Consider the following 23,458-nt stretch of genomic DNA (forward strand, 5'->3'; position numbering starts at 1 on the left):
TATTATCGTCCTGCATACATACATGGTACATTCGTAAAAGATTTCTACCGTAAGTGCACGAATGATTGAGAAAATATATTGTATCTGTTCGAGACATTTACGTTGCTCAAAAGAATGAGAAAGGAAGATGCAAGTGGCGATACTCGTGGAAAACAGCTAGCTGGTTAAAATCATTACTCAGCTAGCAGAGTTGCAGTTGCCTGACCTCCATTCCTCTGTCTCCTACTACCAATTAGTTCCTATTCCGATTAATTCAAGCAATAGTTATTCGAAACGACTAAAATGGATGAAAAGATAAAGGACGAGTCGCGTTTCAAGGTTAGTGAGATGACGATACAGATATTGCTTTTCATCGTTATTTTTTCGTCTTTCTATACATTCTACTACTATGACTCGCGTATCGTTGTTAGACAGTGATCGACTAAAAAACCGGAATACTTGGGAACGTTAATTAACGGCTATCGGTTCGTTGTTTTCTGGTTTCTTGGTTGCTTCCTACGTACCAATGAAGCCGAAGGGTATGAAGGAAAGCCGATAGCCCTTCCATCATCACAAGGATGGCGACGGTGAATGCGGCCCATGCAGCAAATGTCAAAAACAATATAACGCTTTTTACATAGTTATCCTCGGTAGCACCCAAACCTTTGCTTAACACCATTTTCCATAAGACTTCGGAAAGTTGTCCATGGGCCAACGACAAAGCCCATAAACGTAGATAAGAGGCAGTGTGAGATATCGTTGAGAGAACATATTCTATAGTATGAATAACCTGGTGTATCATCACTTCACCGAATGTTTCCGTTTCGTGAGCATCGGTGGCTTGACTAATAGTCGCATTATTTTGTAAACCTTCGGTTTGCAATTCGATGTCTTGAGATGGAGTCCCATTGCTCTGAAATTGAAAAGCGATCGCAGGTGAAAACTTTATATAAAACGAGTGAAAATTGTAGAGTCTTAAAGACACCATTTATTTATCTTTGTCATTACTTTTTTACCGAATTATTTATAAGAAAAGTACACGTATGTGTATGTATATGTATGAGCACAAGCATACGGATGTATGCACAAGGTTGAAAAATATTGGCAGCTTTTATACAAAGCGATTTCGATATAGTACTTTATAAATGTCCATTTAATCTAGCAGCTAATGTAAAAACGGTCAACCAAGTCGCCTATTACGCTGTAATTCGATTATGCGTTCTTTCTCCTTAACCAGTCAACTGCGTTTGACGAGTATACACGTCGAACGAAAGCTAGCAGCCTTTGACGAGTATACTCGTCGTCGCTTGTATTTATTTGCGCACTCAATGACTCAGCCCCGTGACAGAATTCTAAAACTAAATTCCGCAGTTAACTGGTTAATTTGTCGATCCAGTTTCTGAATCGATACATGATCATTGTAATGGAGATAATAGTACGAGAATTATATTTGCTCACCAAGACTCTCTCTTCTCGTCTCTTCTTCTGGAATAAGAAGAGAAGAGGCTTGCCAAGAAGCATTACAGGCACACATAACAGAGCGAGTATCACGCAAACCTTCTGAAGAATAGACTGACCCGGGAACATGAACTCCGAACAACCAAGCGGCACGGTAGCGTGACCCTGCAGTATCATGTTAATAAACGTAATCAAAACCGATGGTGCGCACGAAGGACTGTATCTATGATCTGTAAAAAAAAAAAAGAAGATACATAGCAGGATCTGATTAATTTCACCATTGAATGGAAAATCAGATAGCAACGATAACAAGTATGATACGATATAATACGTTACCTGTTGCAGCCGGATTATACAAAACCCATTTAACGAACATCAAAACTACCAGATAGAAAAATAATAAAACAAGGAAAAGTAACTGTGGCAAGAATTCTAGGAATAAGCTCGAGTATCTCTTGAAATGCCTGTTGGGGAAACGTAGAAACACATGTAATTAATAAGGTAATTCGTGAACGTGAAAACTACTTACTAGTTACCATAGCGTATAACGTACAAAAATACTGTAAAATTTCGTTTCTATGTAAAATTTATTACACAGGCTGATTCGTTCATCTTGCATTGCTTAACATACGTAGATAGGATTATTGTTAATCGGAGATGGCCGATTTCAATGACCTTGAAATACAAAACGATCGTCAAGCTCGATATCCGGGATAATCTTCTCCTACGTATGCATACTGCTTAGCTATAGTTTCTTCTAGGTAGATATTTAATTTCTGACAAAACGCCTGTTCGTGTCACGTTTGTGTCGGATTTGGATTTGGTTGGCCGTAGCCCGGGAGAAGGGCAGGCCAATGGCAGATGACTGTCACGATGCTGCGCAGCGTCGCGACGCCGGGCAGACCGCGATGGGGGTGTGCCGTGATACTTGTTACTATAGTCCCAAGTCCTACATCTCACAGCGGGGTAGCGTCGATACGATACGAGGTACATGCGTACTATTACGAGTTTCTTTTCGGAAATTCACCGACAGGACGCGACGCGTTCAGGTTTTAACGAACCGGTAAGAATCCGCCGCTACTTGACATACTTGTCCTACGTTTCTTATACTTTACGATACTTTCGAACCAGTTACCGAAGAACCAGTTCAGTGCGTTCAACGCGTATACACGGACCAATCTAAATGCATCTCGATGCGGTTGACGTATATACTCGTCGTGTATAAAATCAAGCTGCAAATAAACAATTACCATTTACTATAAAGACTTAAAATTTTAGTAAAAATTTATTGGTAATGTTTCCTTTATACTTCCAGCAAACCTGTTATGTATTTTATAAAAAAAAAGTTTGATTATTTGATTATCCTCTTTGGCGCGTATATCGACCGATTCGAATCATCCATGATTTCCAATGAAATTTCAAAATGTTTCCTATAACTCGCATAATATGTTTGTGATCACCGTATGTTAAGCGATTTTAATCCAAGATAATCGAAACACCCTATGTCCATATATATACCTATAAATACAGATTAAGGAACAATATCTAGCAAGTATGGACCACCTCGATTTTCAGCTATGTGTAATATCTACATGGCTTCGTTTCTGTTTTCTCCAAACTCTATTAGAATATTTGACGAATATACTCGTACGTGTAACAAAAAAAAAAGACAGAAAATGTTATTTAAACGTGGTTTTTTTTTATAGATTCGTTAAAGAAAGATTGACGCTTTTTGTGAAAGTGAAAAACAGAAACCTGTACCTATTTATCGTAGTACACGAATGCGCGTGATTATTAGGGAAGCAATTGGATAAACTAATTAAAATTTCACAACTTATTTTCCTTTGAAATAACACTGGTCCAATTGCTATCCGATTTCGAGATTTCCAGTTCTCCGACTCTTACTTTTATGACTTTTGCTTTTACGAGGTGCATAGCATTTTAACACTTATACATATGTGCACACGTATATACACGTATATGTATATATGCAGCGCGTTTCACATAAAATTCCCTGTTAAAGTTATATTCATTTTCCATTGCCTCTTTTGAACTATTCCGAGACTTTGCATAAGCTGAAAAGCAAAATGATCGTTTCGTATTCCCATCAGTGTGCCCTACATAGCTGCGAATATACGTACGTAGATATTGATTTGAAATAATTTCCGACTATCGTAAATAGAAGCTTCCTTTTCTAAGAGCTACGATAAAATCTTCGAAAGAAATTATTTCCAACTCGAAGTAGCGATCGATCGAATTATTTCTTTTGTTCTTCTCTAACTATCTCTGTGTTCGTTAGATATTTCCGTACTTATAGGTAAATACGCTAAATAAAAGATATGAAGAAGACTCGATTGAACGAAAAAAAAAGAAAAAAAGGAAAGAAAAATAAATAAAAAGCGATGATACGTTGAAATCGAAATCGTAACCGGAACCATCGCTGTATCAACTTACATAATATTAGGGATACTCATGAACACGCCGAAGATCATGTGCACGACACCGAAGATGATCGACAGCTTCATTTTGTACGAATTCAAAAATATTATCTTGTTCTCGGCTAATACCCAAACAGGATCCATACCCAATGGATAAGGCACTTGCGCGTAATTACTGGTAGCTGGATTCAACTCAATCATATCATCTTCCTCCATTGTATCTTCGTACGATATGTGCCAACTAGACCCGAATATGTTAAATGACTTTGAGAACACGTCATTGTAGATGATGCCAGTGTAAATGGAAAACAAACCCATAAGAAGGATAATATAACGTCCGGCGAAAAATATATTCCAAATTTCGGACGCTGACTTTTGCGCCATAAACTTCTTCTCCAACGCGATCATATATACAGCGAACAGGCTCAAAATTAAACCTAAAAAAAGAGAAGAAAAAGGAAAAGGTCGTCGCTTTCCATATTCCTATCTACACACGTACATTCGTACGTTATAAGAAATACACGGTGCGTTTCGTGACTATATAAAACCAGTTTAAAATTTCCTACCTTTACGATGTTCATCTTTATTTCAATTTCGAATCTGATTAGAAACGTGCAACGTAGATGGTGCGCGCGATCGAACTTACGTTCGACGTTCAAGCTACGCTCACCGCGCAAACTGGATTTACATAGAGATAAAACCGATAGAGTGGTCAGATTTGAAGTCGTTCGAGTCGAAGCAATCGTTTCGATCAATTGTGCCACGTACGTAAAAATAAGCCGAAGATAGAGAAAAACGTGCGATCGATGTACGTGTAACGCTTCGTTTGCAAGAAAATGACATTTGGACGATAATATCGAACGAGCAAATACGTCGATTCTCAACTAAACACGCGCGAGTCACGATCTTCTTTTTCTTCGCGATTTGCCATGATATTCCCGAAAAACGACGCGTTAAACGAGAAAGCTTTTCATTTAATACGATACAAACCATATGCCGTAGGTTTACTTAGTAATTCTGAAAATCTGCTTTATCGGTGCAAAAGTTGTTGAAAACGCTGATTCTTGAAATGCTCTGCGAATTCAATTTTCGTGTACGCTTTCCAAAACATATTTTCCAGACTTCCAGTTCTTCGAACGCCAAAATGATCCTCGCTTTTAATAGTTGTCTTTTAGAAATAAACCTCTGATTTAGTACGTACGTTTCTACGTAAACGGATGAAACAAACAATGGTTCGTATAGAGATCCGACCACGACACAGTCAAGTGCGTGCGTACTCGGTGGAAATTCAAAGTCGATTTTCTCGGAAACGAAGTCCCTCAAGTGAAAACAATTCATTGCATATTTTCGACTTATTTTTTCACGCACGATCATGTAAGACAGCCTGTACCTTCGACTTATTTTTTCACGTACAATCGCGCCATCTACCAACTGCCAACTGTATCATTGTTTTATTAGGACACCGTGTATCACTCTTAACCGTAGTCAGTGTCGAAACGTAAAACGTTTATTTACCGTGTCCACAATCGCCGAACATGACGCTAAATAGGAAAGGGAAAGTGATAATCGTATAAAGAGCTGGATTAGCTTCGCGATACGATGCCACGCCGTAAGCGTCGATCAAATTTTGAAAACCTCTGGTGAACTTGTTGGTCCTGTTAAACGTCGGAGGATCTTCGTTCGTGTAGATAACATTGAGGAACGATGGTATCGTACTACCACAGAGACGCTGAAGAAAGTCAAATTTCAACGCGATTTTTATTATATTATCGTAATATATAATATAACTTGATAAATGATATTATAATATAATTTAATTATAGTATAAACGGGAAAGCATATTTTCAGTTGAACGAGCCAACAAAATATAAACGAGACGTGAAAGAAGAATATTTGGTTATTATAGAATTTCTTCGAATATAGAAAAACATGAAAATTGTTGAAGGAAGGACATAAGATATATCGCGTCTCGAAGGTGTTCGGTCATAATTTACGAGAAAATTTATCATCGTTATCAAATGCTCTAAATAACCATATTTCATTTCCTTATTGTTCGACACAACGGTGTATAGAACGATGTGTACGATAATAGGAAAAATTTCTATTATAGAAGTTGTGCTAACACGTGCTAACGAAATTAGTAAGAAATATAGTATAGAACTGTAGCTTGTTACTAGAAGTGTTACTCCTATTCGAATTGTTTCGTTCTTGAAACGTATTGTAAAACTTGTATACATAATATAATTTGAAGAAACCAACCGATCCTTCCGTGAGACAGTCTCGGACAATGGTGAGATCGGCAACAGGTACCCAACATTCTCCTATAAGGCACTTTTTCGTTACGTCCACGTTGAACAAATTCATCGTATGATAAATGGCCTTCATCTTTCGAACCATAATCGTCCAATTGGGCAACTCCTTGGCAACGTTATGTAACACGCGTTGACGATGATCTTGCGTTTGATTTAAAACCTGAATGAAATGAAAAAGAAACGAAGATATCAACGATGAAAGATTCGACGATCCATTCCATATAATATAACCAGTGAATTCCGGGTTTTCATATATTCGTCGTACATTTTCATCAGAAACGACCCGACACTTATTCAAACGCGCATAAATTCGATTTTCTTCGTACTGAAAATTATTGATATTTATGAGATATACGTAACATTAAGGAAAAATATGTTTTCGAAAAATATCTTACAAAAAGCCTGGAGAAAAGTGTAAATGACTTCCTTACTTTTTACATTTTTACGTGAAAGTATTTCAAAATATAGAATTATACATTTTTCGGCTGTCAATCTCCTACGATATAGGTCCATTTTAGCAGTTATTAATTAGACCAATATTTTTCGTACGTATTGTAATACTCGTAACAGAAGCTGGAAATACCTGGATATTTCGACGAATCGAATCTTGGAACGAAAAACGTTTAAAAGCAAAAGGAAATCAATTTACTACGGTAGTTACTTTGCTAGCGAATTACGTAATCCGCGTTAACCAGCTACCTGTTTCTGACGAGTATACTCGTCATGGAGAAATGACAATATTTTGCGTTATGAAGAGCCCCGCCGGTAAAAAAATTAAGAAATAAAAACAGTGATTTCGTTACAATTTAATTTCATATTATATCAGCCACACGTACTCCATGTTTGACGAGTATACTCGTCGTGAAGAAATGACAATATTTTGCGTTATGAAGAGCCCCGCCGGTAAAAAAATTAAGAAATAAAAACAGTGATTTCGTTACAATTTAATTTCATATTATATCAGCCACACGTACTCCATGTTTGACGAGTATACTCGTCGTGAAGAAATGACAATACTTTGCGTTATGAAGAGCCCCGCCGGTAATAAAATTAAGAAATAAAACAATCGTTTCGTTATAACTTAATTCCATATTACATCAGCCACACGTACTCCATGTTTGACGAGTATACTCGTCATCACTTACCTTCTGCGACACACTTTAGGTACATAGTTTTCAAAGTTTTCTAAGAGGTCGCAACAGCTAAATGGTTAACGATGTTACCGTATACGTACATATGTACAAGACTCACCAAGTTCAAGTCTTCCAGTCGCGTTCGAACGCCTTTCACCATATCCTCGCGATCCGCGTGGCTGTGCGGACATGGGTACAAAGACGCGTGGAAACCACTGCAAACTTTCCTGATGCGGCTCTTCAGCTGCTCTCCTTGGAAAAACGCGACGAACACCGTTTTAAAAATTTGATTACCCTAAAACAATCCGCAAAACTTACGTACATATATCAAACAAGATTGTATTAGCGATATCGACAATGTTAGTGAATATATCTAAATGTATCTACCGCAATAGCGATTAGAATAAACTAACGTTACGATATCGCACAGCAAATAAATATCTTCTTCGATCGTCAATTATTTGAAAAATATTTGCAGAATGAAATTGCTAGTTGCAATAAATTATTAACCGCTTGACGTCGAATAAACCACCGACGTCTAAACAGTTAACTAATTCTCCTTACTAATGAAATTTCAATTTTAACGATGTTTTTTACCATCGCATTCGCGTGGACATTTCGATGAAATTAAATTATATTCATACGTGAAAATTTCTCCCTTTTCACGATTTAATCGTAATAACATCTATATGCATATTATGGAAAGGTAAAAAGCACGAGCAATATTCATATAATATTAGGTTGTCCCAAATGTCCCAAAAGGAAATCATAAAATTTCACAAAATTTGTTTGTTTTATATTATTTTACTGAATTACGTACGATCCGTTTCAGTATATTACTACATCTATTATTTACTTATAAAATGAAAGGAACTTTTGGCACAACCTGATGTACGCATCTACAAGGGCAAATTAATTACTTAAAAGTTCGTCTCTTTGTATTATTTATACATTTAAATAATAATCGGTGCTATAACATTGAGCATTCATGCTTAAAATCTTATAAAAAAAGATATATAAAGTATACAAGTAACTTAGATAAATTTGTGCAAAATTAAACAGAGCGTGCAGGAGTTGTGATTTTTTGTAATTCGAATGAAATTGATCGAGCTTGAAAGTCTATCGCGTAAATAGATCAGCAAAAATCTAAATTATTATTCCCGAATCGTTAGATATTTGTATTTTACGATCATCCATCGTGATAAGAGTTACTGCTTCTGTCACAATTATCTGACTTTTCATTTTTACCGAAACGATCAAAAACAGAGATCAAGTTCGTATTAAGAACAAAATAAGACGTCCTGTAAAGAGTAATTTTTCTTAATTAATAACAGAGATAAAGACGATGAGCAGGTATTAAGATTAAATGGTAGTACAGTATATAGAATGATGGTATATGGGAAAAGAAAAAATAAAAGGAAAGCAATGATAACGGTAGAAGAATAGCCAGTTTGTTAATAAAATAATTAATTGGAAGTTAAATCACAAGGAAGTTAAATGTAAATTTGTATCTCACTTTTTCCAAGCACGCCATAAAAGCAATATCAATTACGATACCTAAGACAAACCAACCGATTGATATTACATATATTTTCTGATATTTACAAATAAAAAGAATTACAAACGATAGCAAAATATTAAGTTCATCGATACGAGGAATATCTTTAAAGAAGGAATCTAACAACTTGAGATTTTATGGTTGATTATTATAGGAAAATGTGAAATTCTTTGAAAGTGAATCAACTTTGAAGCGACAGAAACTAAAGAAAATCTTCTACTTGTTTCATGGATAGTCCAGTTGACATGTATTTAGCTTAATAAATTCAACAACGTACCTACCTTTATTTTTCTTTTTTTTTTAATTGAATAAAACAAACATCTTCTCTTCGGTTACACGCATATTACGTACAAAGAAGAGAAAGAGCTTCTACGTAATGATTTATGAAAGAATAATACCTAATGACAATACTAGCATCAACGTAAAAAGTAGAAAAATTAGAATATCTTACCAAATCCTTGGGATCCTTGCGTACGTGATTTTAGCGATAAATACACGTAAGTGAGAACGATGAATATAGACACAATAAAAATATATTAAGAGAATAGAATTAATATCGCGATAAACGAATCAATTCTACTCGTAAAGTCTATGCAAGTAATAGGTCATTTTTATATCTCTGTAAATTAGATCAAGAAAAGTTAGACGATGTTTTTAAGACAAAAGAAGGAAAGAAGAAGAAGAAGCAGAAGAGAAGAAGAAGAAGAGATAAGAAGCGAACTAACAGTAGCTGGATCTTCCAATGGCTTGTCGAGCTCAGCTTGACGTAAAAATACATTTCCACGGGATATTCGCCACAACATTCTCTCGAAAGCTGGTATTCGTTCTCGGCTTATTACTCCAGCAACGAACCTATAAAAGAAAAATTTCATCGAATAAAATATAAGGCTAACACGGTAATTTCGAGAAGTTATAATTGAATTAATCGATTATTACTGGCACACGCAACGGTGTAATTTATAATACAGTGACACATAGTGTAACGAATGTGACGAATGTAACAAATATAACAAATAAAGTACGGTATCTATAGAAAATAAAATATACAAAAGAGAACGTCGTTTTGAAAACAACGTTTTGAGGTTAAAAACAACGTTTGTAATTAATTTTGATCTATATCATATATATATATAATATTATTGATTATTAATTTTTATCTCTACATTTATACCTTTTTTGTTCTATGGAAATAAAATATTTTTTCTTTGCCGATATATACGTTACGTTTACATTTCAATGTATACTTTTAATGTCTTTAAGATCTAATTTCTTTTTAGAGATTACACGACAGGCGTACGAGATTATTCACGCACGTGTAAACATCTCTTACGAACGAACGTACATATTATGAGTTATACGAACAATTCTCTCAAATGTCGTTAGTCATTATTATGAAACTCGACTATCACCATACTGTAAAAATTTGAAACAAATCCGAGAATGTAGATATGTAGAAATTAGGTTTCAATTATTTAGTAGAAATACGTATTAAACTGATAAAACCTCGATATTCAATGGAACCATATTTAACACTTATCTGTATATATTACATATATGCTTAAGATTATATGGTTATTCATGTGATATACTGACTTTTTACTAGACACATGTCTGCAATAAATATCTTCTTGTAATTTCTCCGCATATTTTCAGATTCAGTTTCAAATTTTACCAATACGACGATGATGATAATAGCCGTCACGACAGTCGTTGTGACAAACGTTACAACGGAAATGAAATGCAAAATATTTTGTCGTAACACATACGATATGGACATAATGGTTTTGTGAACGCTTTCGCGATATATAAATGCATCGCGTAATCAGTTGGTATTTCTTAAGAAGAGCATGAAAAATCGTCGAGTTCTACAATATCTACAGATTATTTTCTTCTATCACGCATTATCCTTTGCGGATGGATCGAGCAACTTACCTTCTCTTTCCAAATTTCTTCCCCTTTTATCGAAAAATCCGGCATTTTCAGATTGCTCGAAACGAACAAAAAAAGATTTTCGCAGGACATCGAAACGATTAGCATTCAAATATTTAACAGGACGTTAAATGTTTGTCGAATAATCCGAAATATTATAAACCTGAAGGAGGGGAACTGTAATAATTTTTATCGTGGCTTGTCACGGAAGAAATCTGTAATCTGATGCATAAACCGATAAACTGGCTACTACTCGTAACGTTTCTTTCGTCCTCCTTTTTATCATTAAACGATACGATTATGAACGCTATTTGTCCAGACAAATTATCGTCGCAAGTATCGTTTCGGCAACGAAATCTCTCATTATCACAGCGTTTATTAAGCTACACGATTTTTAATTTGCAGAGAAAAGTACTTTCCCAAAGTTGTCTAGAACTAAACAATTTAAAACAACGTCGTTTGTACTTATAATACAACTTATAATCAAAGAGCAAGAGACATCATTTATAGGAAAGCGATTTGAAAATTTTAGAATTTTCCATTGGTATGGGTGTTTGCCAACCAAATGCGAATAAGATTTTCCTTTCGATTTCACTTTCACACATTAAACGTAAGTTTTTCTTATTGGCCTGAATATATCGAAAATATCAAATTTCACAAGATTAGTTAGGCTCAGCAGGTTACACTTACAAGCGTAAGCGTTCATATTTTTGAGATATTCTCTAATTTCAATGTGAAAGTGAAATCGAGAGAAAAATTTTGTTTGAATTTATTCCCCCATTCTCAAATATACATAATACACAGGGGCACTGTGCGTCCCGCTGCCTAGGCTGACCTCCTTTCGCTTGTGCAAGGTGGGTTGTTCGCGTGCAGGGGTATTTTGTCCGATCTTTAATTGTCAATAACTATAAATAAAGCCGATAACGCAATTTCTTTATTCTTGATTCTCATTTTATTTTCACTGCAAGAATCATCCCTTAAATTTTCTGTACCTGTAGCCGAACACCCTATATATATGTGTGTGTTATAACGTATGAACCTGTGTAATTGGAACTAAAATTCTCAGTTTAGGTACGAATTAGTAAGTTTGAAAATTCGAAAATCAACGAATCACGACTCGCGTCACGTTGTTCGTACATAATCTTCGATTACCGTTACATAAAGGAAGACATCATAAAAAAAAGGACGTTGAAGAGAGGTTGGTTTTTTAAATATCTCCGAAATATAGCAGATGTACGTGGACTGTGGATATTCACGCAAATTTGTACTACGTATTGTCCAAAAGCGACTAAAGAAATAGAAGCTAAGTAGAGATTCACTTTACTTTCGAAATGTTACATTACGTTCTGTGCAGTTTTGCGTGTTTTCCCATAAACTTTATTTACGGAAAATAATGGCAATAAATATCGCAATTTTCCTTAAATGCATAAGAATTTGTTATTAAATTGGAAAACATACTCGAGACGTCCCCGACTTGACGCGCTTGGATTCTGTGGTTCCTCGTTAATTAGCGTCCTGGTGATCGAGTCATTGGCCTCTTCCTGTTGATATAGAAGAAGATACGAATCTTGATTCTTCTACAGAATGGTAACATCGATTACACGAAGGAGGAGGACGCTATGAGCAAAAGCTGCTGTGAACTACTTTAGCTACCTCCGTGAAAAATACTTGAGTCTTCTCAAGCACGTGTCGCAATTCCGTCAACTCGAGGTAGTTACTCTTCAGGTTCACCGCGTTTTGGCTCAGCTCTAAAATGTCGTTCTCCGTTTCCTCGAGATGGGCCTGCAACCAAATAAAATACCTTTATTCTTTACCCTTTCGTTCTGTCGTTCCAATACGATGGATGAAACGAAGAGTCGAGGACGAACAAACGATTGGAGAAATAATTATTCGCTTATCGTCGCGATTTCTCGCATGTCCTCTATCGAACGTCTACGTTATATTCAACGATCTACTTTCAACTTTTTACAGGACATAGATATTAACGTTACAGCTACCGATCTGTAGTTCAGTCTAATCTACGTTTTTCTACGACATCAAATTAATAATTTAGCTATTTTCGACGAGTATACTCGTTATGAAGAAATGGTAATATTTTGTATTATAACGAGCTCTGTCGGTAATAAAATTAAAAAGTAAAACAGTCGTTTCGTTTATTTATGATACATTCTTATAGTATACACATTATTTAGTAAAAATAATTGAAATTAATATGAACATATTTGTGTCAAAAACAAACGATTTAAACAATTTAACGAAAGTAATTTTTTCGGCCCCTTGCCCTCTGTATAAGCGTGTTCGCGACAAACGAATACATTCTACTTCGCACATATATTTTTTCTATCTACCTATCTATTCTATTTTTGTATATATTTTAGATTGGTTAGAAATTTTTGTCGATATTATCATACCGATAATGTTTCGTTATGATGCTAATGGAATTGTTTTCCAATATATAAAATCGATACAAACGATTAAAAGATCGAATACGATAAGAAGCTAAGAGAGAGAGAGAGAGAGAGTATAATCGCGAGGAAATTAATTAAGACATTATTGTTAGGAAGGAAATAGAAATCTTACCTCGAGATCTATGATCATACGGGGATTCGGTGCACGTGGTAGTTGGGTGAGGTTATCAGCAATCGGTACTCCGTCCTTCCTTACTTCAGCTTCGATGTACCGAAGTTTCCGTTCCATCTCGTCGCATCGACGCACTTCGTTGACGAATTTTCGTTGAAAATAATTCACATCGCCGTTGAGCTGCGAACGAATCAAGAGCAAAGAGAGTAAGCAAGAAGATCGTTAATTTTAAACGCGCTGTCTAATCGCGCCGTTCGCTCGATCCCTATACTCATTGCACGTACGAAGGTTCGTTTCATTTTAAATTCGAACTGCAAGTTTTCTCGAGCGAGTGAATGTTTCCAGTCAATGGAAAAGGAACGCAATGCAAAGACATCAAAGCATTGACACTTACAGGTCAGATATTACGTGCACACGGTTAAACTAAGTTTCGAAGAAATCATTAACCAGTTAACTCAGGAATTTAGTTTTAGAAATCTCTCGTAGGGTTAAGTCATGGAGTGCGTAAATAAATACAGACGACGAGTATATTTGTCAAACGCAGCGAAATAAAGCTTTCGTTCGACGTGTATACTCGTCAAACGCAGTTAACTGGTTAAACGAGATGTAACGTAGCCGACGCCTCCCGACTTCCTGTATCCTCTTCCATTATAATTAATTATCTGTACTCGCGAAGAAGCTATCGATATAGGGGGCATAGGAGGTGGAAGCGATACAGCAAGGTCGTAAAATCGAACAATAGTTAAAACCACGTTTTGCGGGACATCCTGTATACTGCAAACACATGCGGTTGCTCGTATTACACGTCGACGACAAAAAACTGCAGTTGTTTAGTAGAATTTTAAAAAATCTTAGAAAAGTTTACAAAAATCCCATTTTGAATGCTGTTCGAATATCAAAGCAATTGTGTAGGTGTACTTGTACTAACCTATGTATTACCTATAAATACAACCTATATATATATATATATATATATATATATATATATATATATATATATATATATATATATATATATATATATATATCTATATTTATAAATATAAATATAACCTATATATATATTGTATCTACCTATCTCGCAATTTTTGTATACACGTATATAATTTTCAGATTTCTTTCGATCTTTACTAAACGTAATCCATCAGAGTTCAAGTATATTTCATTCATATGAAACGTTTTATCACGCGTAATATCGCATATTCGTAAAAGATTTCTGCGAGAGTCGAAATACTTTGGCGAGTCACTGCAAGTACTTAGGGGCTCGTTCAAGGTTAGGTAGAATGCTAGCTTGGAACAAATTCTTCTTCCGTGGTATATTTAAAAATAAATATTTATTTGCCTGCATATTTGTCTCCGTGTAAAGACGAGCTTGTATCTCTCGTATTTCAGTATCTCGAATTTCGCTTTATTTTATAACCTCGTCCCGGTATGTAGCCGTGTAACGCTTCTACCTACGATATCAAAGAATTTAAAGAAAGATTACGCCGATAATTAAACTTACATCACGAAACTGCACCGTGCCCGTTTCCCCGAGTTCGGAAACGGAAAGATAGGCCGCCTCTGGTTGAATAAACAACTGGCAGAGGGCCATCTGCTCGCTTCTGAATAATGCACCCATCCCAACAGCCAGTTATGTTTTGTCCTGCAATAATAAAGAAAAGATTTCCATTTTTCTAAAAGTATAAAAGATAGGAATAACAATTATCTTACGTTAGGTTATATCAGTGGCTATATATACAGAGTGTCTCACGTAAACAGGACGAGCTACAGCTCTGTGACGATAGATGGTAGGAAAAAGATTTCGTTCGGCAAAATTACATAGTTTTGAGTGATACACGATTCCAAATGGTGTTTTTGTAGCTATCTTAGGAAGTGACGCCATTTTCAAGATTTTTAGCTGACCTTCGCTCTTTGAAATAAATTTGTCAATTTTTGTCGATACGTAACGTCAATCGATTTTGATTTTCTATTTCTAATTTCTCTACAAAAGTACCAGACTGCTGCTTTAGCTAGAAATACTTAATTTGAAAAATATTTCGATTTCATAAAATAGAATGTACGAAAGCCAAGGAAAAGGTAGAATTAATAGTGCCATGTTGCAATTTCCGATACATAGTGTCGTATAAGAAATGCAACGCGACCTTGACTCTTTATCGGAAATAATCTTTTGGACACTTCGTACGTTCGGTCGGTAGTTTCTGGCCGACTGGAAACCGATTAACTTTTATTCAAAGCATTTTTTTTTATATAGATTATCGGAAGTTTGGGAAAAAATCGTGGCGATAGTTATATCGTATACTCTGTATACACACGTATAATATATACACATGTATAACGATACCAGGAATCGCATGATAAGAATTCGTTCAGTTTTAAGGTTTACTAATTTTCATAACCACCGTTGTCATATAATAGTGTGATTTTCTAAATTTCCTAGTCTCCATATCAGCGACAGCGTGATTACATCTTTGTTTATCGATATTTCTTCAGCATTAAGTTGTGTAACGGAATTAAGCTTAAAGATTGCTATCGCTTTTTTCTTGTCTCGATTTCCGTTGTACGTATTTACGTATCTCGAAAGTTGTTAACTTATTATCGATCGAATTTTCTCCTTCGTATTTAATTGCGAACAGATGTTTATGTTCGTACGTGCTGAGATACAAGCACAGGTGGTGGTAGAAATATCTTTACAATAACTGCATATGCAACAATAGTGTATATCGTAAGACAGCTTTAATTATTTATAATTATTTAGACTATCATATAAATATCGATATATATAAATGATAAACATTTACGTGAGTAAAATATCGAAAAAAATATGATAAATATGTATTGTATTAGGTTAGAAATATAAAGACTGTACGAGATAAACGTATCCCTTTTCGATCGAATTTAAAAACCGTCGTATATTATATTTCGATAACGTGTTTCTTCGATAACGATCACGGATGGGATCACGGAAAGAGATTGTCGAAGAATAAATTGCGATATGCACACATATAATCTATACTTGTACACGTATAAGAAATAAGAGCGTAGAGACAAGAAAAGCAAGGCAACGTGTTAAGTTCAAGGTGATTGTAATCTTTTTCACATGATTCGAAGTTACAACAACGTTTCCACGTAATGTAATTAATCTTGCTAAATTACTACTAAACACAGGTGTATTCCGCGACTCAACCTTAGATAATTCTACATGATAACTCGTTACGACTATACCTGTTTCTATTCTACTAAATCTTACCAAACTGATACTTTTATTTTCCATTGTTTCATTTTATTTTATCTTCCGCGTAATTCTCCTAGTGCCATCGTAATTCTTAATGTAATAAAATATTTGTTTTTCCTATGTTCGTTTAACTAATTATTAATTCAACCAAACGATATTCCTTTTACGTTATATTTAGCTTTAACCAGTTAGCTGTTGCGACCTCTATGAAAACTTTGAAAAGCGTGTACCCAAAATGTGTCGCAAAAGGTAAACACTGACGAGTATAGTCACCAAGCAACAAATATGTGTGGCTGTTATAATATAGAATTAAGTTGTAACAGAATGACGGTTTGTTTAATTTTATTACCGACAGGGCTCGTCATAACAGACCGTATTACATTCAAAGAATAGGGCGAGTGTTTAACATTACTTGTAACTTTAAATTCGAGCTCGTATACATACGTATAGATAAGAATTCCATCATAAATCTTATCATATTTATTAGTTATAATACTTGATAATATTAACAACACATGTCGTTAATACGTATTATTTATATGTAACAATTTTATCATCGTCGTCGAAAAAAAAATTTTTTCTCTCATGGGTACATAAAATATTCGCAGAGATTTTCTACGAGTATCTAAATAGCATCTACTGTAAGCCACTGTATATGTACGTGTGAATATATATATATTCGATAAAATTGAACTTTTAAGCTTCATTCATAGCGTTTCTTCGAACTTCGTTCGACATGGTAAGTCAAATATGATCTCATTGAAGACGAAGATAGGAAGTCGTTTATCGCAAGTCAAACGTTACAACGGTACATCGTAAGTTTATGTCAAGTACATTCGTAACTGATATTTGCCGATCTACCTAACCGATATTTGGTTAATTCGCAAAATTTCAGAGTTTCAGATACGTCCGTATTCTAGACTCACAATATTATTTAAACAAAATATAATTAAGTGAGTTAAGTTAACCTAAGCAGGTATAGAATTCTAACCTGCAGGTTTACAAAACAGTAATGACAATCGAGTTTATTATCTTGGTTATTATGTAGCTAAGGCGATAAAATCTTCTATGGAACTTAGCAACGAAACGTGATCTTATCGGCGAATGATAAAAACAATGGTATATACGTAATACTTACAAATTCGGTTTACGAGATAATTTGTATATGTTATAGACGATTAGTTGAACGATTAAGGAGAAACGATCCATCTGATAAATACGTACGATACGTACACTGAGTTTTCGAAGTCTCAAGCGTAATATTAGTTTTATTATAATAACAAAAAATAATAAATACGGATTCTTCGATGAAACGTTTATCTAAAGGGTGCATGTATTTTTAAATTACCATTAAATTACAGTACAAATATATGTATGTATGTATGTATGTATGTATGTATGTGTATATGTATGTATATATCAACATAGTATATTCGACGTAGATATGCAACATGTTCAAGCATTTAAATATATTAGATATTACTTTTCCCAGACATTCACCCAACTCTATCGAGTAGTGATAATTTAGGAAACTGTAGGATTAAACAACGAATTTGAATTAGATTCGAGCAGATTAGTAAGATAATAATTGATAGGTATATTTTTCATATATTCCACACATACTTGAAACATTTAAACGTAATCTGAAAACGCTCAAGTATCTGAGAATGCAAAGCACAAATTAAGGTCGTCTCGATCACAATTGAAATAATATCATTAGCGAAATTTTACGAGTTACGCGTTATAAATTATTAACCAGTTAGCTGTGGCGATCTCTTTGAAAACTTTGAGAAGTATGCACCTAAAATGTGTCGCAGAAAGTAAACGATAACGAATATACTCGTTAAACACAGGAAGTACATGTGGCCGTTGATGGATGATAAATGAAATGACCGTTTTATTTTTGAATTTTATTACTGCAGTTTACTGCAATTACTGAATTGCAATTTAGACAGCAAATTGTAACTACCTTTTACGCACGACGAGTATACTCGTCAAAAACAGCTACCTGATTAAGAATCGCCCGTTATTGCGTTTGAAACGTTAGAGTCTACAATTCAGCATGGTAACGATAATCTCGTCAATTTGATAGAACAAAATTAATTCTCCTCCTGTATGTACGCGTATCTCTTCGCATTCTTTGATCAACTTACTATTATTATAGCATATAGTATAGTATTACTAATATTATATTGATTATTATTTCATTATATCTTGTTATTTAGCTGCGCGCATGCCACAGATTAGGATAGATTAGATTAGATGCTTCTACAATACAGATTCAGATTTTGCCTAGATTTCTTTGAGTGTCTCATTTATCCTGCCTTCGATTTTTTAGATAAGATTTATCGACTCTCTATAGCTTTTTATTTTTTTGTCAAGCTGTCTCTATCGTAAACGTGTTTTTTTCAAAATGAACTAATACGAGCGAGAAAGAATGGAAAAGCCTGTGTGGTGGAATTGAAAAGCATAGGTAAGGAAGGATCGAGTTTGAAGCGGTTAAAACCTAGCACGATGATACGTATAATACGCGTTAGAAATGGTCCCGCTGAATACGAAGGTTTATTAATGCAGCGTAGTGGACAATTGGCCGCGTTTAATTAATTACCTTTGTCGCAGAGATCGGTTGAGTAGAAAGAAAGTTTTTTTTATCTGAGAACTAGTTCAACTTGCAACTCGATACGACTGATATTCTACGAAATCTACACACGTACGTACGTTTACACTAAATGTTGCTTCTATATAGATTTTCAGATTTATCTCAAATTTTCCCAATGTAATCATGATCGTCGTTGGTCTCGCGTTACAGCGCCAGCTGAAATCTCAATATGTTTCATACGATTCACATATACGACACTTTCACAAGCCACACTGTGCATTAGATCGCGATCTTACAGATATATGAAATTTTGACCGATTAATCGTCTTCTCAATAGATAAAACTAAAAGCGTCGCGTTCCGTATAAAACCAACAGATGTCCTAATAATTATGAACGACTCTAATACATATATATACTGGGTACGTATATATGTATGCGTATAATACGTATACTAAACAGGGTGTTCTGCTAGGTGTCGTTTGAATTGAGGATCACTGCGCACCCCGCTGCCTAGGCTGGCCATTTTTCGTTGGTGTAAGGAGGTTTGCTCGCGTGCAGGGGTATTTTAGCCGAACTTTAATCGTCGATAACTAAAAAACAACAATTCTTGATTTTCGTCTTATTTCAGCTTCAAGAATCATCCCTTAAATTTCCTGACAAATGTAGCTGAACACCCTGTACAGATACGAACATAATCCATTTCATTGGAAGATAAAAATACCTTTCGACAAACTGATATGTACAAGTTATTAAGTCGAAAGATAGCGATACGTAGCTTCATGGAATAGGAAATTTCGTCACTCGTACACATACACATAACGCGTACATTTATGCACAGGCTGGCAATTGTTCACCAGCTCGGTCTTATATGGAGGAACCGAGATACCGAGATACCGAAATAGAAGTGAACACAAAGATTAGTAGAACTTTTCTTAAGTACATACAAATGTACTGCATCCGTATGCACATATGCTCAGCCTTAAGTTATAAAGTCTACACCTTGATAGCGCAATTCCTTTTATCACTTCTCTCGGTCGAACAAAACAATCGCATCAATTAATAAGAATTACAGCGTTTTCAAGTAACGTAGTTTTCGAGTTATATATGTACATATGATACTTTTGTATATACAAAAGTATTCCATTGCTCGGCCTCCTTCCAGCTAAATTTTTCAAGCTGATTACAAATTGGCTCAGCGGTAATATTAATCCCACGATATAGTAACATAAGTTTATCGATGTAGATATAAACAATGCTGACCGACAGAACGACCGAATTAGCCAGTTAACTGCGTTTGACGAGTATACACGACGAGGAAGAAATTTTCTTCGCTGCGTTTCACGAGTATACGCGTCGTCGCTTGTATTTATTTATGTACTCTCATGACCTAAATCCATGGGAGTTAATATTACTGTTAACTATCAACCAAGCTAACTAATAATAATAATAATAAGTAAGGTATAGGATAGAGTTGTTCAAAATGTCGAACGATAAAGCTTTGTCACATATCTGAAAATCATCGAAATCGCGATATAAAATACTACGACTACTTGTAAATTGTCAAACGATTCACTTAACGTGCCCAAAGTGATTGGTAATTAGTAATTGCATCAGGCATAAAAAAAGTGACAGAAACTGTACTACCGACATTCTTGATATTTCCTATTTAATATTTGTTGTTTGCATTTGTTACGCTCCCTTCCGGCTATCTGGCGAAATTCCTGTGAACGTTGACACGTTCTCACATAGCTCTGTATTTAAGCAAGACTGATGAAATTAGAAAATGTATAAATAAATGTATGCATATGCACCATACGTAGGCAGAACAGCGTGCGATATTAATCGACTGTGCGCGATAAAACATATCTGCTACGTGCATATCCGAGCAATTGTTTCGAATATCTGGATCGTATCGGTATTTGCTCGAGATAATAGGAAAAACACTCGACTTTGGTTCTTTCTTTCGGGTTTTCGTAGCTTACAGCTGCTGCGATCTCGTGATAAAGCGAAGAAGAAAAAAGAAGACAACAATGATGGGAACAATTATATAGAATAAAAAAAAAAGATAAACACCGCCGACCGTGCTCCACTTACAATTAGATAAGCACGCAATCAAGAACACACAGATGCTACAAAGTACGTGTACACTTCGAAAACTAAACGCTTGTAGGTAAACGCTCGTACGATAATACATATGCCGTGTGCAAATCCGTAGTCTTCTATCGTTGAATAATCGTTCTGTTACATCTAATGGACAGATGTCTAACGATACCAAGTACTTGTTACGCTGTTAGGCGAAATAAGTTGAAAAAAATGGCACGTACACATCTGGCTATCGTATAAGAAGCGCGACCGAGTTTCCGCTATCTGTGGAAAATATTGATACGATCAAATACAGGGATAAATTTTGTAGATTTTCATTGTTTCGCCTTGTGGACGTTGCGTAATCGTAAATCATCCGAGATATGAATTTACGCGAAAACAATGGAGTTTCTGAATCGATGAAATTTTTGATAGGATCTATCTGACCCGATAACGTCAATCGCATAAGTTGTTTAAAAACAACAGATGGAACGAAAGACAAGAACCGAGGGAGAAATAATAGAAGAAGCAACGAGAGCGTTAGTGGTTAATTTCGTTAAACAAAATGCGGTGTTTGATAGGGAAAATATTAAATCCTTGTTTACCGACGTACGATAAAGATAAGCTAGAGACGACGAAAGGCTCGCGGAAGGCAAATTCAGAAACAACGAAAAGTTAAAGGAGAGCCATTTGATTTAAAGGGGAACCTATTTGTTCGTGTTCGTCGCGTTGACGGCTAATTGAAACTTTGGTAATGCGGCGAACAACCATAAACTGATCGAGGGCGGAGTGTGCAAAGCGGGGCTTAAACGCGATCATTGCGTGCGAAAACGTATTTGAGCGTCAGTTAGTCAATTAGCAATTAGCAGAACGAGCGTACGTTTCCTATAAACTGTGGGAAAGCAGCAGGGTTTGGATTCTTAAGCGTTGACGTTACTAGTTACCTAAGAAACCAAAAATCCGTTAACAATTCCTGTTACATTCGATGGTCTCGTCGTCTCGTTTTCGTTAGTTAATTTCTGATTTCTACTCTCGTTTCTCCGCATAGACATAGGTTACAGAGGAAATGGGCGAAGAACTTTTGAGAAGGGAACGTGTCACACTACCATAGAAAATTTTTACGTTCTTCTTATGTGTATTATCATTTGATATGACATAGTGCGTGTTATTGCATTTTTTATTGCATTTGTAATGTTATTGCATTTACATTAACCGTTCAGACACGGAACGGTTATGACACGGCTTCGCCCGCGCGATATTCGTCCCGACAAATATTCTCGTACAGTGAAAAATAAGATGGAACTATTCGTATAAAAAGCGAGGCGAGAAGTCAGTTCGTCGCTTCTACGGTAAAAATTGCCCAAATTGTGTCAATGAACGTTGCTCGAAAAATTAATAGTTTGAAGGTTAGGAAGAATTGTTTGTTTCCGTTGACACGGTTGAGATTGCGGTTGCGGTTTCTTCGCTTGCACTATCTACGTGTTTCACTGGCATTTTCAATCGAGACGAATAGTCCATTGCTTACACAGCGATATGTACGATTCCACCGAAGCGAAAGAGAACTTCTTTTTCGTCGTTTGCGTTCGTTTCACTTTCATCGCAGCCCGGGAACCCTACGAAACCTCTTTTTCATATAGATGAAAAATACAGATGTCTATAAAACTATACGTACAATGTACACGTTCGGTGTGTTTTTCCACGAGGAAAAGCGATTAATTAATCTTCCTTTTCGATCAATTCAATGATACGCGCGAACAAAATATTTCTCGATGGAACGACACGATAAATCGATCGTCGGTGGTTTACGAACAAATACCCGAAACTCGATCTTGCGACACATAGCGCAAGCTTCGACCGTAACGTAACGTAGTGAGCCAATTAAACGAAAATTGAACGAACAACGTGGATTCGTGAAACACGCGCAATGATATTCTCATGGAGAACGAGGTCCAATGTAGCGGAAACTATTACGCGGTGGAACAAGCGGAAAGAGGAAAACAGACGTAGATTCCACACGCATTCTACCTGAGGCACTAATTAACCGTTGCTAATCGAGACGATTCAGCTCGAAATATTCCATTACTAAAGACGGGGCTGTATCGTTTGTTTAGTTAGAATTGCTGCTCGCAATCTTACAGAATGTAAATGCTCCCT

At 35.6% G+C, this 23,458-nt stretch overlaps 1 protein-coding gene across 3 annotated transcripts in view; it reads right to left on the reverse strand.

The window, feature by feature from the left end:
- Nucleotides 1-23,458, reverse strand: part of LOC117211689 (V-type proton ATPase 116 kDa subunit a) — a 52,489-nt gene that overhangs the window by 1,733 nt on the left and 27,298 nt on the right. For 2 of the 3 annotated variants that reach the window (XM_033455849.1, XM_033455848.1), the window contains exons 2-13: nucleotides 14,892-15,032; nucleotides 13,388-13,567; nucleotides 12,461-12,589; nucleotides 12,266-12,384; nucleotides 9,604-9,730; nucleotides 7,439-7,615; nucleotides 6,135-6,347; nucleotides 5,391-5,604; nucleotides 3,892-4,312; nucleotides 1,774-1,901; nucleotides 1,438-1,667; nucleotides 504-892 (exon numbers count right to left, since the gene is read on the reverse strand). In XM_033455849.1, coding sequence (XP_033311740.1) covers nucleotides 504-892; nucleotides 1,438-1,667; nucleotides 1,774-1,901; nucleotides 3,892-4,312; nucleotides 5,391-5,604; nucleotides 6,135-6,347; nucleotides 7,439-7,615; nucleotides 9,604-9,730; nucleotides 12,266-12,384; nucleotides 12,461-12,589; nucleotides 13,388-13,567; nucleotides 14,892-15,008 — 2,444 coding nt within the window. In that variant the 5' untranslated portion in view covers nucleotides 15,009-15,032. The remainder of the gene's footprint in view (nucleotides 1-503; nucleotides 893-1,437; nucleotides 1,668-1,773; nucleotides 1,902-3,891; nucleotides 4,313-5,390; nucleotides 5,605-6,134; nucleotides 6,348-7,438; nucleotides 7,616-9,603; nucleotides 9,731-12,265; nucleotides 12,385-12,460; nucleotides 12,590-13,387; nucleotides 13,568-14,891; nucleotides 15,033-23,458) is intronic. The other variant, XM_033455850.1, reaches the window with a different exon arrangement.

This window comes from Bombus bifarius, unplaced genomic scaffold (assembly GCF_011952205.1).
Source record: "Bombus bifarius isolate JDL3187 unplaced genomic scaffold, Bbif_JDL3187 scf7180000008240, whole genome shotgun sequence".
Classification (NCBI taxonomy): domain Eukaryota; kingdom Metazoa; phylum Arthropoda; class Insecta; order Hymenoptera; family Apidae; genus Bombus; species Bombus bifarius.